The sequence below is a fragment of the Schistocerca americana genome, chromosome 11 (genome assembly GCF_021461395.2).
Source record: "Schistocerca americana isolate TAMUIC-IGC-003095 chromosome 11, iqSchAmer2.1, whole genome shotgun sequence".
NCBI lineage: Eukaryota > Metazoa > Arthropoda > Insecta > Orthoptera > Acrididae > Schistocerca > Schistocerca americana.
This window is the reverse complement of record NC_060129.1, coordinates 155,439,556-155,454,020: the sequence shown is the minus strand read 5'-3', so window position 1 is coordinate 155,454,020 and position 14,465 is coordinate 155,439,556. Positions and strand designations below refer to the sequence as shown.

Below are 14,465 nucleotides of genomic sequence, written 5' to 3'. Positions count from 1 at the left end.
ATTGAGCAGTTCACAGTAGCCCACACACTCCCCTGCTTTCCTATTTATAACGAATTCCATTATACAATTTGCTGTTGATATTACCCCAATGTGTCTTATGACAAATCCTTTGCTTTCTTCTATTTCACATCAATGACCCCCACTGTATCTACACTGGGTCTTTGCAGTTCCGTTTTTAGACTCCCTAGCTTTCCAACTACAACCAAACTTAGGAATTCAAAGCTCCAAGTCATAGAATGTTATCCCTCTGTAACTTATTCTACGGTCACTTCCACCTTGACAGTCCATTCCCAGGGATCCAAAAAGGTAAATTGTCCAGAATATTTTCGCAATGCAGATGGCGTCACGACAAGGTTCTTCTGGAGGTTTCACCCTAAAATATTTTCTAAATCCTCAACCGAAAGAGGCTGAAGGTCTTAGCAATTTAATTTAACTGGAACTTGGCTGGAGGCTGCATGTAAAACAATAAGGAGAGTTACCATCAAAAGGCAGAAGTAGCTATCTTAAAATATTTCATGTAAAAGGGCAAGACAACAACATTAATTTAAGAGATATTGAAACTTGGCTGAAGGAAGCACATCAGTAAATAATGTAATGGCTTAAGCCCTAGAAAGAAGAGTTTGAATTTTAAAAGGCAGAAAGCCTTATCTTAAAAATTTTCATACAAAATTAGGCTGAAGGCCCCTATGCAAAAATAAAAATCCCATGCCTTAAGGACAAGGTAAAAACATTAATTTTAGGTGATATTGATACTTGGCTGAAGGCCACATATCAAACAAATTGTTCAACGGCTAAAGGCCTAGAAAAGAGTTTAAATTTAAAAGGCACAAAGCTTTATCTTAAAACATTTCATGCAAAAGGGCAAAACGAGGAAATTAATTTAAGAAATATTAAAACTCAGCTGAAGGCCTCACATCAATAAAATAACTAAAACCCAAACAGGGAAATTACTATGTAGCACACAAGGAACGGCCCTCAGAAGTTTCCAACGGTTAGCCTGGGATCGTAACACTAATGCCCGTTTAGGCGAGAAAGGCAGCCTGACCAACAGTCTCTAAATCGGAAGGCAGGCCAACCGACAGACAGCCAACGAAGCAAGCACCTGATTTCGGTCACCGGACCAAAATCACTACAACGAAATTGCCAGCGCGGCGAAGAGACCATTAACACTCGTCTTCAAATATTGTTGTGTTAATAGGCCCAGGCGCAATAACTACTGACAGATATGAACGTCGCAACGGCTGTGGAACTACACGTCGTGGGGGACAGCATCAACTCAGTAAGAAAACATTCACTCGCTGCTCTGTCTTAGCCGATCAACTGGCTACTGCAGTAAGCAGACAGCATTACAGAACTTCTACATCTACATCGATACTCTGCAAATCATATTTAAGTGCCTGGCTGAGGGTTCATCGAACCACCTTCGCAATTCATTATTCCAATCTCGCATAGCACGTGGGAAGAATGAACACCTATATCTTTCCGTATGAGCTCTGATTTCCCTTGTTTTATCTTGGTGATCGTTCCGCTCTATGTAGGTCGGTGTCAACAAAATATTTTCGCATCGGAGGAGAATGTTGGTGATTGGAATTTCGTGAGAAGATTCCGTTGCAATGAAAAACGCATTTCTTTTAATGATCTCCAGCCCAAGTCGTGTATAATTTCTGATACACTCTCTCCCATATTTCGAGACAATACAAAACGTGCTGTCTTTCCTTGAACTTTTTCAATGTACTCCGTCAGTCCTATCTGGTAAGGATCCCACACCGTGCAGCAGTATTCTAAAAGCAGACGGACAAGAGTGGTGTAGGCAGTCGCCTTAGTAGGTCTGTTACATCATGTAAGTGTCCTGCCAATAAAACGCAGTCTTTCGTTATCCTTCCCCACAACATTTTATATGTGTTCCTTCCGATTTAAGTTGTTCTTTACTGAAATACGTAGGTATTTAGTTGAATTTACAGCTTTTAGATTAGACTCATTTATCGTGTAACGGAAGTTTAACGAGTTTCTTTTAGCACTCGTGTGGATGACTGCCACTTTTCGCACAATTCAGATATCTTTTCTAAATCGTTTTGCAGTTTGTTTTGATCTTCTGATGACTTTATTAATCCATAAACGACAGCGTCATCTGCAAACAACCGAAGGCGGCTGCTCAGATTGTCTCTAAAATCTTTTATATAGATAAGGAATAGCAAAGGGCCTATAACACTACCTAGGGTAACGCATTGCTCAGTCGAACTGACACAGGGTACACAGTGTTGCACGAAACACTGCCACAAGAAACTGGAACACTCGTGAAACGAATGACTGATGAACAACTAGGACATATCACAGGAGGACACACACACAAAACCGAAGGAGAGTCGGTGACGAAACACGTCGTCTGACCACACGACCGACCAGCAGCCAACCAAGGTCATTGGCACTCAAACCACGTGTATCAGCAATGGTCGGGCGAGTCTTGCCTATCCGGAGCTCACTGCAGCTCCAAACCGACTGAACCCGATGTCTGTCGGGAAGTGGGAGACACGGCGATCCTGGCACGATAGCTCTGACCCAATCATGCAGAGGAACTCTTGCCCATTGGCCAAGACGTTCCGCACAAGAAGGAACCAAACCACATCCAGCAAGATGAGCCAGTGATGAGGCCCAGAAGCGGTGAAAAAGACCAAATATATGTCGGCCGATGAGACGACCAGCAGTCGTCCCGCTCCAATCTCCGTCCGTCAAACAGTTCATCCTCTGTCACGAGCGGTCTGCGAGCACTGGCTGTCCGCGACTCACCGGCGCTCCTTCCCCGACTTCACTGCTGCTGCGTCCCGACTGCACTGCTGGTGCGTCTCCAATTCAGCCGACTTTCTTCGGATGGACGACGTTCCAGAGACATTGGCTCGGACCCAGCCATGCAGAGGGAACACAGCCGACATCTCTGCACAGGAAGGAACCGAAAGAAAATACACGTCGTCGATGAGGTGACGGATCGAACGCCCAACCAACGGTCGCCCTCGCTGGTACTAGCTGTGCGGACCTCCCTGAGGCTCAGTATCTGACTGCACCTACGTTTCGACTGCACTTCTGCCGCGTTCCAACTCCAACCGCTCCAGGTCCGATCACCCTCACTGACTACCAGACACACGACGACACGGAAATACTGTCGGTCGCTCCAGAGATGGTACGACAGCGCACTTATCGAAATGCGCTGCTGCTGTCGCTCACGGACAAGTATGGTAGGAAGTTAGTGACGCTAGTAAGTAGAATAAGTAAACGAGGCGGGGGTATTGTAATAGAAGATGACATGGAATAAATGTCATGAAACACGAGCCATACACGGCTCAGGCGTTCCCACAGACCCTGTGAGAGAATATCTCATGATAGTGTAGGGAGAGTCATCGTGGAAATGCAAGACAATGCAAGTTTCAGAAAGTCCTGGTCATGTGGTGATGCATCCTAATAGTGAAGGTGATTGCTAGTCATAAGCAACAATCAAGATCTAACCCCTACAGATTTAATTCATAAGATAGGAAACCATCCCTGCAAACGGAAACTGCCTCTAACACACCAACACAGTTGCTATCTTTGGGGATGGTTCAAATGGCTCTGAGAACTATGGGACTTAACATCTATGGTCATCAGTCCCCTAGAACTTAGAACTACTTAAACCTAACTAACCTAAGGACATCACACACATCCATGCCCGAGGCAGGATTCGAACCTGCGACCGTAGCAGTCGCGCGGTTCCGGACTGAGCGCCTTAACCGCGAGACCACCGCGGCCGGCCTTTGGGGATGTATTCAGTATTATTGCATCTTACAACAAGTAATTTCATTCAGCTGCTAAGTTGTGTTAGGAATTGAAAATACGACAAATTTCAAACCTGTAGAAGAGTGCAGGGAATCCCTTGCATCCTTGCCTCTTCGAACGTCACAGTTTATAACAGCAGTAACTTTAAACGAGAACTATAACTTCTGCTTTGTCAAAAACAGGAATCAGCGACATTCCATTTCTTTACTTTAACACTAGGCTATCTCCCCAACATGTCGCGCTGTAGTTGTGGACAGTCTGCACAAGAAGTGACGGAACTCACCGCAGCAGAGAGACGGCGGCGTCATCAGGCTGTGGAGTGGCCTGGGGAGAGGTGGGGGGCACAGCTGTGGCTGGGCTCCGGCCGTCGTCGCTGTGGCCACTGTGCGGCTGCGAGGGGGGGCCGGTCCTGCTCTCTCCAGCGCTTGGCGTGCTGCACAGAAGGAACACTGCTTCGAGTCCACAGTGGTCAGATTACCATAGACGGTACTGCTGAGGTACTGTCCACACACAGATAATGGAAAACACACTCGCAACTACAGTAGCGAGCCCACTAAGATGAATCACTCAGAATGCAGATAATCAGTTTACACACTGCTTCTCCTAATTTTCTCATACCTGTAGCCTAGAATATTACACAGTATTTGGTACAAAATAAAGCATAAATATAAGGCTCGTACGAAGCTCAACAATTGTGTTTATGACCGCTATGTGTTGACATAGTTTCAAAGCACAGCAGCATAAATCACAAAGGAACTGGAATGACAGTTCCCCTTCAATGCACTTAATGTGTTGCTGCCGTCATGAGATGGTGTTTGTAGCTCGTGTGTTAAGCGGGGTTGAACGTCAAATGGGCAGACGTGGAGCAGGTGAGGCACCACAGGACACTTCAATTTTCACTGTCTATACTTTTACAAATAAATTCGTGTAGATGTGTCAGCACGAGCAAGAAGTTCCAGATTCACACTCCTAACAGTGGAAGTACAAAATCATAACAAAATAATTTTTTTTTTACATGTGACATTTCATAATTTTTTCACTTACTGTTGGCTGCATTTATTGCCATAGGTACACTTCCCTTCATAAGCATGAGAGATTCTTCGATGAATTTCGCACGCCATACAAACCAGTTATAGGTGTATGAAACTAAAAAAATTATTTAATTAATGAAAAGATGAATCAGGTGTTTCATTTTGAACTTCGTCTTTAGAAACAATTCAAATTTTATAGTTAAATATTTCAATTATTACCATAATTTTTAAAAGCTTTGAAAAACTCTACAATTTTGCACTAAAGAATTTGTATTTAACAAACATACCAGGTTAGAAAGTAATAGGATATTTATTTTGGATGTTATATGTACCCAAGTACAGAAATCTTTGTTTTGCGGAAAATGGCACTTAACGTTTCTCCTTGTATCTGTTATTCATTTACAGCTGCCCACCTCCATAAGCAGGTCCTTTTCAATTTTCCTAAACCAGTTTTCTTTCTTTTCACATTTCTATGATACACTCTTCTCTCATCCCCAAAAATAATTTATCTGTTTCACTACACTCTGTCTGTCCATTGCATAGAAAGCTTTGATGGAGTTCCCTCCTGCCTTGATTCTCAATTTCTGTAAAACATGTTTCCTGCTTTTTTCACCATCATTATAACACGAAACTGCATCATAAACACCAATAGCAAGTCCATTTATTCCCGCAAAATATGGTTTTTATGACTCCTATACACATTGTTTAAAATTTTGATTTGGCTTTTGGGTACCGCCACAAAGACATTTCTTCAATAAGTTTTCATTTGCATGTCTCTGAACATAGGTTTGATGGCTTCCATTACAGCAGTTGGTAGATAATTCCTGTGATGATATTCTTCACTACCAGCACTAAGAGATTGCTGTCCTGAGCCACTAGTGTCATATTTGTTGCAGCTCCCTTTACTGTGTATATGTTGCCCTGGTGACGTTGTTTACAGTTGAAGCAACGAATTCTAGGCATCTTGTGCGATAATATGCCACAAACGAACACAAAACTTTCTGTGTAAATTTGACCCGATTTTTCAACCACCGAAATAACGTCACATACTGTCTCAACCCGCGAAGAATCATTTCGTTTCGTCAGCCATTCTGGATACTTCGGTTCTTGTTGAGGCACTGTATACTTCAAGATAGACTCTACATCATAGTCTTAGATGGAGGTTACCTTTCCTGTCTTACCTGCTTCACTGTCTACAGACTCTACCCTTCTCTTCTGCTGCTGATAAACACCATACATTTATGTTCATGTATGTTACTCGTATAGCAGTGCACCATCAACCTGCTTCCACTTCCATTCTCTTCAGGATTAATTTGGGACATACATAACCAACAATGAAACTAGAAACTCTATCCACTACATCAATATATAAAGTATTGTATTGTATTGTATGTTAACCAGGGACCTAGAAACGAAGGAGAGGCTCCATCTCCACTGCAGCCGCAGTGGTTCACAACCCCACGACGACTACCGCAGTCCACTTCACCCCTCCGCCGCCCCACACCGAACCCAGGGTTATTGTGTGGTTCGATCTCTGGTGGACCCCCCCCCCCCAGAAAACGTCTCACATCAGATGAGTGTAGCCCCTATGTTTGCGTGGTAGAGTAATGGTGGTGTACACGTACGTGAAGAACTTGTTTGCACAGCAATCGCCGACGTAGTGTAACTGAGGCGGAATAAGGGGAACCAGCTCGCATCCGCCGATGCAAATGGAAAACCGCCTAAAAACCACCCACAGACTGGCCAGTTCACCGGACCTCGACACAGATCCGCCGGGCGGATTCATGCCGGGGACCAGGTTCTCCTTCCCGCCCAGAAAGCCGTGCATTAGACCACACAGCCAACCGGGCGGGCTAATATATACAGTAACTTTGGAAAAGAATTTAGAGTAGCAAACGTTCCCCATACTACTACACACAGCGAACTTTTGGTATGAAAATAATCTACACAGTCAGTGCAGATGAATACGTGGAGATTCAAAGTCCTTACATGAAATCTCTAAATTGAACGCCATTTCCTCTCTGAATCCACAGAAAGATGTCTACATCGATTAAAACAATAAGTTTACTGTTAACCATCACAACCTCTGCTTTTAGAAACTAAAATATTTTTTCTTCATAACACTTCGGTAACGCCATCCCCTCTAATTTGTTTACATATTTCGTTATGTAGTGACAGAACTCAGGACATGAAAGAGACGGTGGTACCATCATGTGCGAGGGTTGAGTGGGGACCTGTGGTCTGCACAACTGTGACAAGTGTCTGGCAGAAGTTGCTGTGCTCGCTGTGTGGCTGTATGCAGGTGGTTGGTCCTGCTGTGTCCAGTGGTTGGCACGCTGTGCAGATGTAGACTGCTTGGATACGTGTATTGACACAGAGACCAGACGCCATCTGTCCGTCCACAGATAATGGGACAAATACAGCCAAAGACAACAGCAGGTCCACTAATTCACTAAGATAAATGACTTACTAGTGAGACAATCACTTTACACGCTGATTCTCCTGAGTTCCTAATACCAGCAGGTTAACATACCAAACAACAATCACACAGAGATTAGAAATGCAGTAACTCTTAAATGTACTTAATATGCTACTATGTCCATCAGATGGTGTTTTTAGGTAGAATGCTACAGACCAGGATGCAGGGGGAACATACAGTAAATATGATGACAGATGCTTCTGAAATGACCAGTGAAGGAAATTCAGAGACAAACGTTTTATCGCATTTGTCATATTACGAAGCTACTACAGTAAAAATTTGACTTCCACTAAATGCTTTATTACAGAATTGAAACTTCAGCCAATAGATGCATTTGACACCAATGAGCACTCACACGAAATAGGCGAATGTTGAATATTACCTGACTGGAAGGATGAATGAGCCTATGAGTATGATCAGTAAAATAGGCAGACACATCAATTATATATATATATATATATATATATATATATATATATATATATATATATATACCTACTGAAATTAAGAATTTAGATTCGTTACTGTGTTCAGTGTATTACATAAGGCTATGCACAAAATATATCTACGTGAAGACTCATGAAATCATGCTTTTATATAGAAATTAGGGAAAGTCCATTGAGTGTTTTCCTAGTAAAGAGAAGATACAAACAAATGCCTGGAAACTGAAAGGTCGGCACTGAAGTCAATGAACGTGCCTGTGTGTGTGTGTATGTGCGTGTATCTCTGTGTGTGTGTGTGTGTGTGTGTCTGTTACATCAGTGTTTATTAATTGTAGATCGTTTATGGATGACATGGAATTTACAATTGGTTCATATGAAGCAAGTGTTGTCACGGAAAAGATAAGAAGCAATTCAAGAGTTTTGTGAACCATGCTACATGTAACAGCGGTGTTTAATGGCTGCAACTGTTTGGAAATCCATGTATCAAATGAGAACTACGTTATTGAAGATGTGGCACTTTCTAGTTTTGACAGCTGTAGTTGTGTTAGGTGTGTGTGTGTGTGTGTGTGTGTGTTGGTTAACGTTCGTGATTTCTCATGAGGAAACTGGGCAATGAATATAACATTGACATAACCAGAGATTAATCATGTATATGCATGTGACATGGCTGGATAAGTGGGTGTGAACTGGTTGTCATGGTAAGCAGATGTATTGCTACAATGCAATAGTGTACATAGCTTGAGGCAATGAAGAAGATAAGGGTTAGGTCTAGTGACATGCATCCTATTTAAGTTAGGAACTGCATTTCCCAACTTTACTTCTAAATAATTCAGATAAAATTACATATTTAATGTGTAAATAATGGGCATCTTGAAAAGCTAGCTATGCCGATAAGCATTTTCGTTCAAACATTAATTTTCGCTTCTAATTACAGAATGCAGTTCTACAACAATAAAAATAAATGAGTGATATGTCATTCAGTGTAAGGAGTATTGTCTGAAGGATAAGAAATTCAGTTTCTCAAGCAACTCAGTGAGTAGTGCATAAATATTCAGATATATGTAAAAATAAAAGTAATTTATAATAATTGCTAGTCAGAAGTATTGTAGACCCGCCACATTAGCTGAGAGCGCTAATGTGCTGCTTCATGAACTCGGGTAGGCGCGTCAGCCCCGGATCGAATCCGCCTGGCGGACTAACGACGATGGATACGGTTTTTAGGCGGTTTTCCACATCCCCCTAGGTGGATACCGGGCTGGTCCTCACGTCCCGCCTCAGTTACATGGCTCGCAGACCTCTGAACACTTTCGCATTATTCCACGGACTACACTAGTCGCAGAAAGGTGGGGTACACTAATTCCATCCAGGGGGGTACAGGGAAGGGCATCCGGCCACCCCTTAATCTAACATTGCCAAATCCGATTACCCATGCTGATCCTGCATACCTGCAGGACGAAGGCACAATCAAAAGAAAGAAAGAAAGATAGTGAGAAGCATTGTAGTAAGTATTTATAATTTGAAATGTTTATAACGAAGACAAGAAGGATCTTAAAATCTCTTTCATATTTACGTGGTTAGGGATGGACCTGTAATTGGAACAGGCCATATATGGAAAATCCTAAGATCTATCATAACAGAACACCGCAGGACTAACCTTTACTAAAGCCACATCGAAAATTAAGCGAAGATTGGTCAGTAGATATTTGACAGAATCTAAGAGGCAAGTATGGAGTTTTCACACATAAGAGTGCCTTTCTACGTTTGTTCCACAAGGGAGTGCACCGAAGTATGGCAATATCATGAGAAACAACACAGTAGAAGTGGGAAGGAAATGTGAAGGAAGACGGAGCGTTATATGGAACCGCCTGAAGTGGCAGTGCTGTTGTGGAACCCAGTCTCCTTTCTTGTGAGGTGTTCATGCGGTGTTTACGTTCTTACATGACCTTCTTTGCCGGCCGGTGTGGCCGTACGGTTATGGGCGCTTCAGTCTGGAACTGCACGACCACTACACACACAGGTTAGAATCCTGCCTCGGGCATGGATGTGTGTGATGTCCTTATGTTACTTAGGTTTAAGTAGTTGTAAGTTCTAGGGGACTGATGACCACAGATGTTAAGTCCCATAGCGCTCAGAGCCATTTGAACAATTTTTTTTTGACCTTCTTTAAGAGAAATATTCCATATGTGCTCCGACTGAGAACGACACCAATTTCCTTCAAGCATAGTATACTTCACAAAAGTTATTTCTAATTTCCTTCGACTACATGATTAGATTGAACGAATTTTTGTAACAGAAATTGTCACTGAATCCCTCATATGTATGTATAAAGTAAAAGGGAGATACACAAAACACATAAAACTCTATTACTGATATGGGTCTAGCGTTTAATGTGACTGTCTACTCTACTACAAGGAAGATTTCAGGATTTACAGAATAGAAACATCATGAAAGGGGAATCTGAAGTACGTTGCTAGCAATGTTGAGCCGTGCTGCAGCATACTACCGTACACTATGTGATAAAAACTATCTGCACACCTGGCTGAAAATAATTACAATGGAACCCTCCATTGATAACGCTGGAATACAATATGGTATTGGCCGACACTTAGCCTTGATGACAGCTTCCGCTCTTGCAGGTGCTGGAAGGCTTCTTGGGGAATGACAGCCAATTCAGCACAGAGTGGTGCACCGAGGAGAGGTATCGTTGTCGGTCGGTGAGGTCTGGCACAAAGTTGGTGTTGAGAAATACCACAAAGATGTTCTGTAGGATTCAGGTCGGGACTCTGTGCAGGCCAGTCCTTTATAGGGATGTTATTAGCATGTAACCACTCCACCACAGGCCGGGCAGTGTGAACAGGTGCTCGATTGGGTTCGAGGATGCAATCGCCATCCCCGAATTGCTAGTCAACATAACACAACCGGCTCCGAATTTTACTATTGGCACTACACACGCTGGCAGATGAACTTCACCAAGCATTCGCCGTACCCACACCCTACCATCGGATCGCCACATTTTGTGTCGTGATTCGTCAATCCGACAAGTTTTTCCACTCTTCAATCGTCCAATGTTTACGCTGCTTAAACTAAGCGAGGTGTTGTTCGGCATTTACCGGCATGATGTGTGGCTTATGAGTGGCCCCTCGGCCATGAAATCCAAGTTTTATCACCACTCGCCTAACTGTCATAGTACTTGCAGTAGATCATGATGCAGCTTGGAATTCCTGTGTGATGGTCTGGATAGATGTCTGCCTATTCCATATTATCACCCTCTTCAACTGTCGGCACTGTCTGTCAGTCAACAGACGAGGTCCGCCTGTATGCTTTTGTGTTGTAAGTGTCCCTTCACGTTTCAACTTCACTATCACATCGGAAACAATGACCTACAGATGTGTGGGAGTGTGAAAATATTGCGTACAGACGTATGATACACGTGACACCCAATCACCTGACCACGTTCGAAATCCGTGAGTTCCTCCTAGCGCCCCATTGTGCTCTCTCATGAAGTCCAGTGACTACTGAGGTCGCTGATATGGAGTACGTGACAGTAGGTGGCAGCGCAATGCTCCTAATATGAAAAACGTATGTTTTGTTGCATGTCTGGATACTTTTGATCACATAGTGTAAATGTTTCTCTGGTGCTGATAAGGAGCGTCTGACTTGCTCCACTTCTTCACTTTCACTTTATACATCATAGCGCCATTTATAGGTACCAAATTGTCAGTAGCGGGGTAGACAGCAAACGAGTACAAAGGTTACTTTGAATAAATTGCCCTAGGTACCAACAGTACATGTCACTGCGTCTCACTCTGATCTGAGCCGCCCACCATTGTGTCCATCACTAGAATGGCACCTGCAGTGTTCACAGCTCATTTTTCTTTTTCTTTAAACACATGATGACGTAAATAATAGCTTCTTGTACACATGCAATTTAATAGAAGTGACGACTGCAATTAGGACCTAAATAATTCATGAAGCTATTAAAATCTTATCTATTGCATGATTTTTGCGGGCTAACCTATCTGCTAACACACTCTGTTCTGTGCGGAGATTTGATGAAACTGTTAGAAGAATTCAACGAAAGCATCGTGTGCCATCAGAAAATGCTATTGCTATTTCCAGTGTCTATGTTTATGGGTCTACTATGCAATGGCCTGCAGACATGCATGAATGTTTGAAGAAACAGGTACAGCTGTGAACTACAGCTGCTTGAAGTACAAGAAACGTATGCACAGTAGAGAATACTATGACACTCTAACTGTACAGTTTACTGGGGACGTAAGAAGCTTGATGGACCTGGACTGGAAACCGAATGTCCCGCTTCGTTTATGCGGGCATGCTTCAGTGATCGACGCAAACCTGCACACACACCATCAGTTTCCATGTCTTGCTGTAGAACGAACACTGTAACACAGGAAGAAACTTACTCATTTTTAGTGCGGCCTTTGCCTGGGCATGTAAATACTACTTAACATGCTTGCGTTTAAGAGCCTTCTATGGCATGTCCTTCAGACAAGGATGCATGTCTGAAGGAACGGATACCGCTGCAGTTCACAGATCTACAAAACATAATAAATGTGTTCACAATAGAAAATACGACGAGATTCCAGCTCTACAACATATGAAAATCTACGCCAGACTAGGACCTGAACCTGGATTTCGCACTATATGTGAGCAATGGCCTTTACAACTTCTGCTATTCGAGCATACTTCTATCATCCGGGTTGGAGTCTCAGTTTCGAAAAAAATTTTGCTGTTTTTATACAGTGGATTCGTAGTCCGGGGCTCGTATTTGAGCCGTGCATGGCTCATGTTCCCGCTGTTTTTAACGTACTTGCACCTCACTACGGTAATTTAAATTACTACTGTCAGTGAGTTGTTGTTTTGCCTGACCGTGAGCGGCGTTAGCAGCGCGTATCGATATACCCCCTCTCGTAGTACCTTTGCTCGACTGCTATTACTTCCCGGTTGTTGTCTGTCGTAAGCTGTTAGGCTCTGGAGTTCGTGACGCGAGTTTGGGTCGGCCAGTCAGTTGGAACGCGTGTGGAGCGCAGTCGAGTCATGCCAGTCGGGGGTTGCAATGCGGCATTAGTGCAGTCGGGTTGGAGCAGCAGTAAGGTGTGCGTCGACATAGCTCGCCCGACCAAATGCCGCCACGCATCACTTGAGCCGGGCAATGGTCTATCGTCGGTCGGTCGTCCTACTAGATGACGCGTTTTGGCTCGCCAATCGTTCATGAGTCGGCTGTGGAATTGTGCATCGACTCCCGATTTGTCTTCCTGTGTGCTTAGTTACCGTTGGGTATCGTTCAGGTCTTCGTGCAAGTGTTTGTCAGATTGTGTGTGTAGTGGCGTTATTTCCACTGACAAATATTTAGGATGTTGTCGGCATTGCAAGGTGGTCTGGAGTGAGTCGGTTGGTTGTAGCAGACGAGGGAAGGTATATCCACGCGGTGCAGTCCTCTGGGGCCGCTGGCAGCCCCTGGCAAGTGTCGGACCGTGTGTGGAGCTGTCTGATCGCTACGTGCTTCGTGATTCACCGACCCAGGACATCAAGGTTGAGGAGCGGTTCCAACTACCCAAGCCACGTCCATTTATGTTGTGGTGGTTCGCTTCGATGGTTTGCTGTTGGGGAGGTTTTCCGGTGAGCAACATCGAATGGTTCTGCTGCTGAGAGTTAGCTGGCATGCGGTGCAATTAACTACTTTGGTGGGCTACGATTTGAGTGCACCAGCGGAATTTTCTGTCTTGCGGTCATTAGTGTTCTGGTTACCTGCCTGGCCACTATCGTAACTTCAGGCAGCGTTCTTTCCTCACCTGTTGTCACAGTCCAACATGGTGTGTAATTTTGACAGCTACTACATACTCCACTGTCGATTTCCATGTTTGTAACATTACCGGTTTGAGTTCTCATGTAGTCATTGACGGGAAGCAACTCGTTGTGTCGGTCGGTCCGTGGCTGTCCCCTGGTGGGGTTCCAATGGATCAAGTATAGTTGTGCTCACCACGCGTCTCACCTAAGTGAACGAGGGCAGGCCGACCTCTCTGGAGGCCATCTGAGTGCCACCGGTTTTTAATTATCTGTTGTCAGTTATTTTAAATTTTAGGCTTATGGTTATTTGTTTTGTTTTCTTAAAATTTTGCAAAATTAATTTTTTAATTTATCTTTCAAGCTTAAACACTGCACCAGCCTTCTGCCTTTAAAGATTAAGGTTATATAATTTAAAATTTTGAAGTTTAATTGTGGCCCTCAGCCATTGGTACTGCACCTTGCATATGTTGCCCCTTTAAATTATTTTGTTGCTATCTTAACTGGATTTTTATCTTGCTGGTTTGTAAGTTTTCTTGTTGTTAAACATGCTGGCTTTCTGCCTTTAAACGTCTATGGTAATATATTCTGAAGTTATGAAATTTTTGTCCCTCAGCCATTTCTGTTGCACCTTACATGTGTTGCTTTTTTGGGGGTTTTAAATTATTTTATTGCCATCTAAACTGAATTTTTGGTTCTTGTAAGGTTTCTTGTTCGCCTTCTTCCTTTAAAGGTCTATGCCAATATATTCTGAAATTTTCGAATTTAATTGTGGCCCTCAGCCATTTGTATTGCACATTGCGTATGTTGTTTCTGAATTATTTTATTGTTTTCTTAATTGGATTTTATCCTGTTAAGATTTCTTGTTGGAGGCCTTCAGCTATGAAAGAGTTACATTTGGTAAAG

The 14,465-nt window shown here is 43.3% G+C and overlaps 1 protein-coding gene across 2 annotated transcripts in view; it reads right to left on the bottom strand.

Moving 5' to 3' along the window:
- LOC124554069 (ankyrin-3-like) overlaps positions 1-14,465 on the bottom strand; it is a 52,289-nt gene that overhangs the window by 8,403 nt on the left and 29,421 nt on the right. For both annotated transcript variants that reach the window (XM_047128113.1, XM_047128114.1), the window contains exon 5: positions 4,085-4,234. In XM_047128113.1, the coding sequence (XP_046984069.1) occupies positions 4,085-4,234 (150 nt within the window). The remainder of the gene's footprint in view (positions 1-4,084; positions 4,235-14,465) is intronic.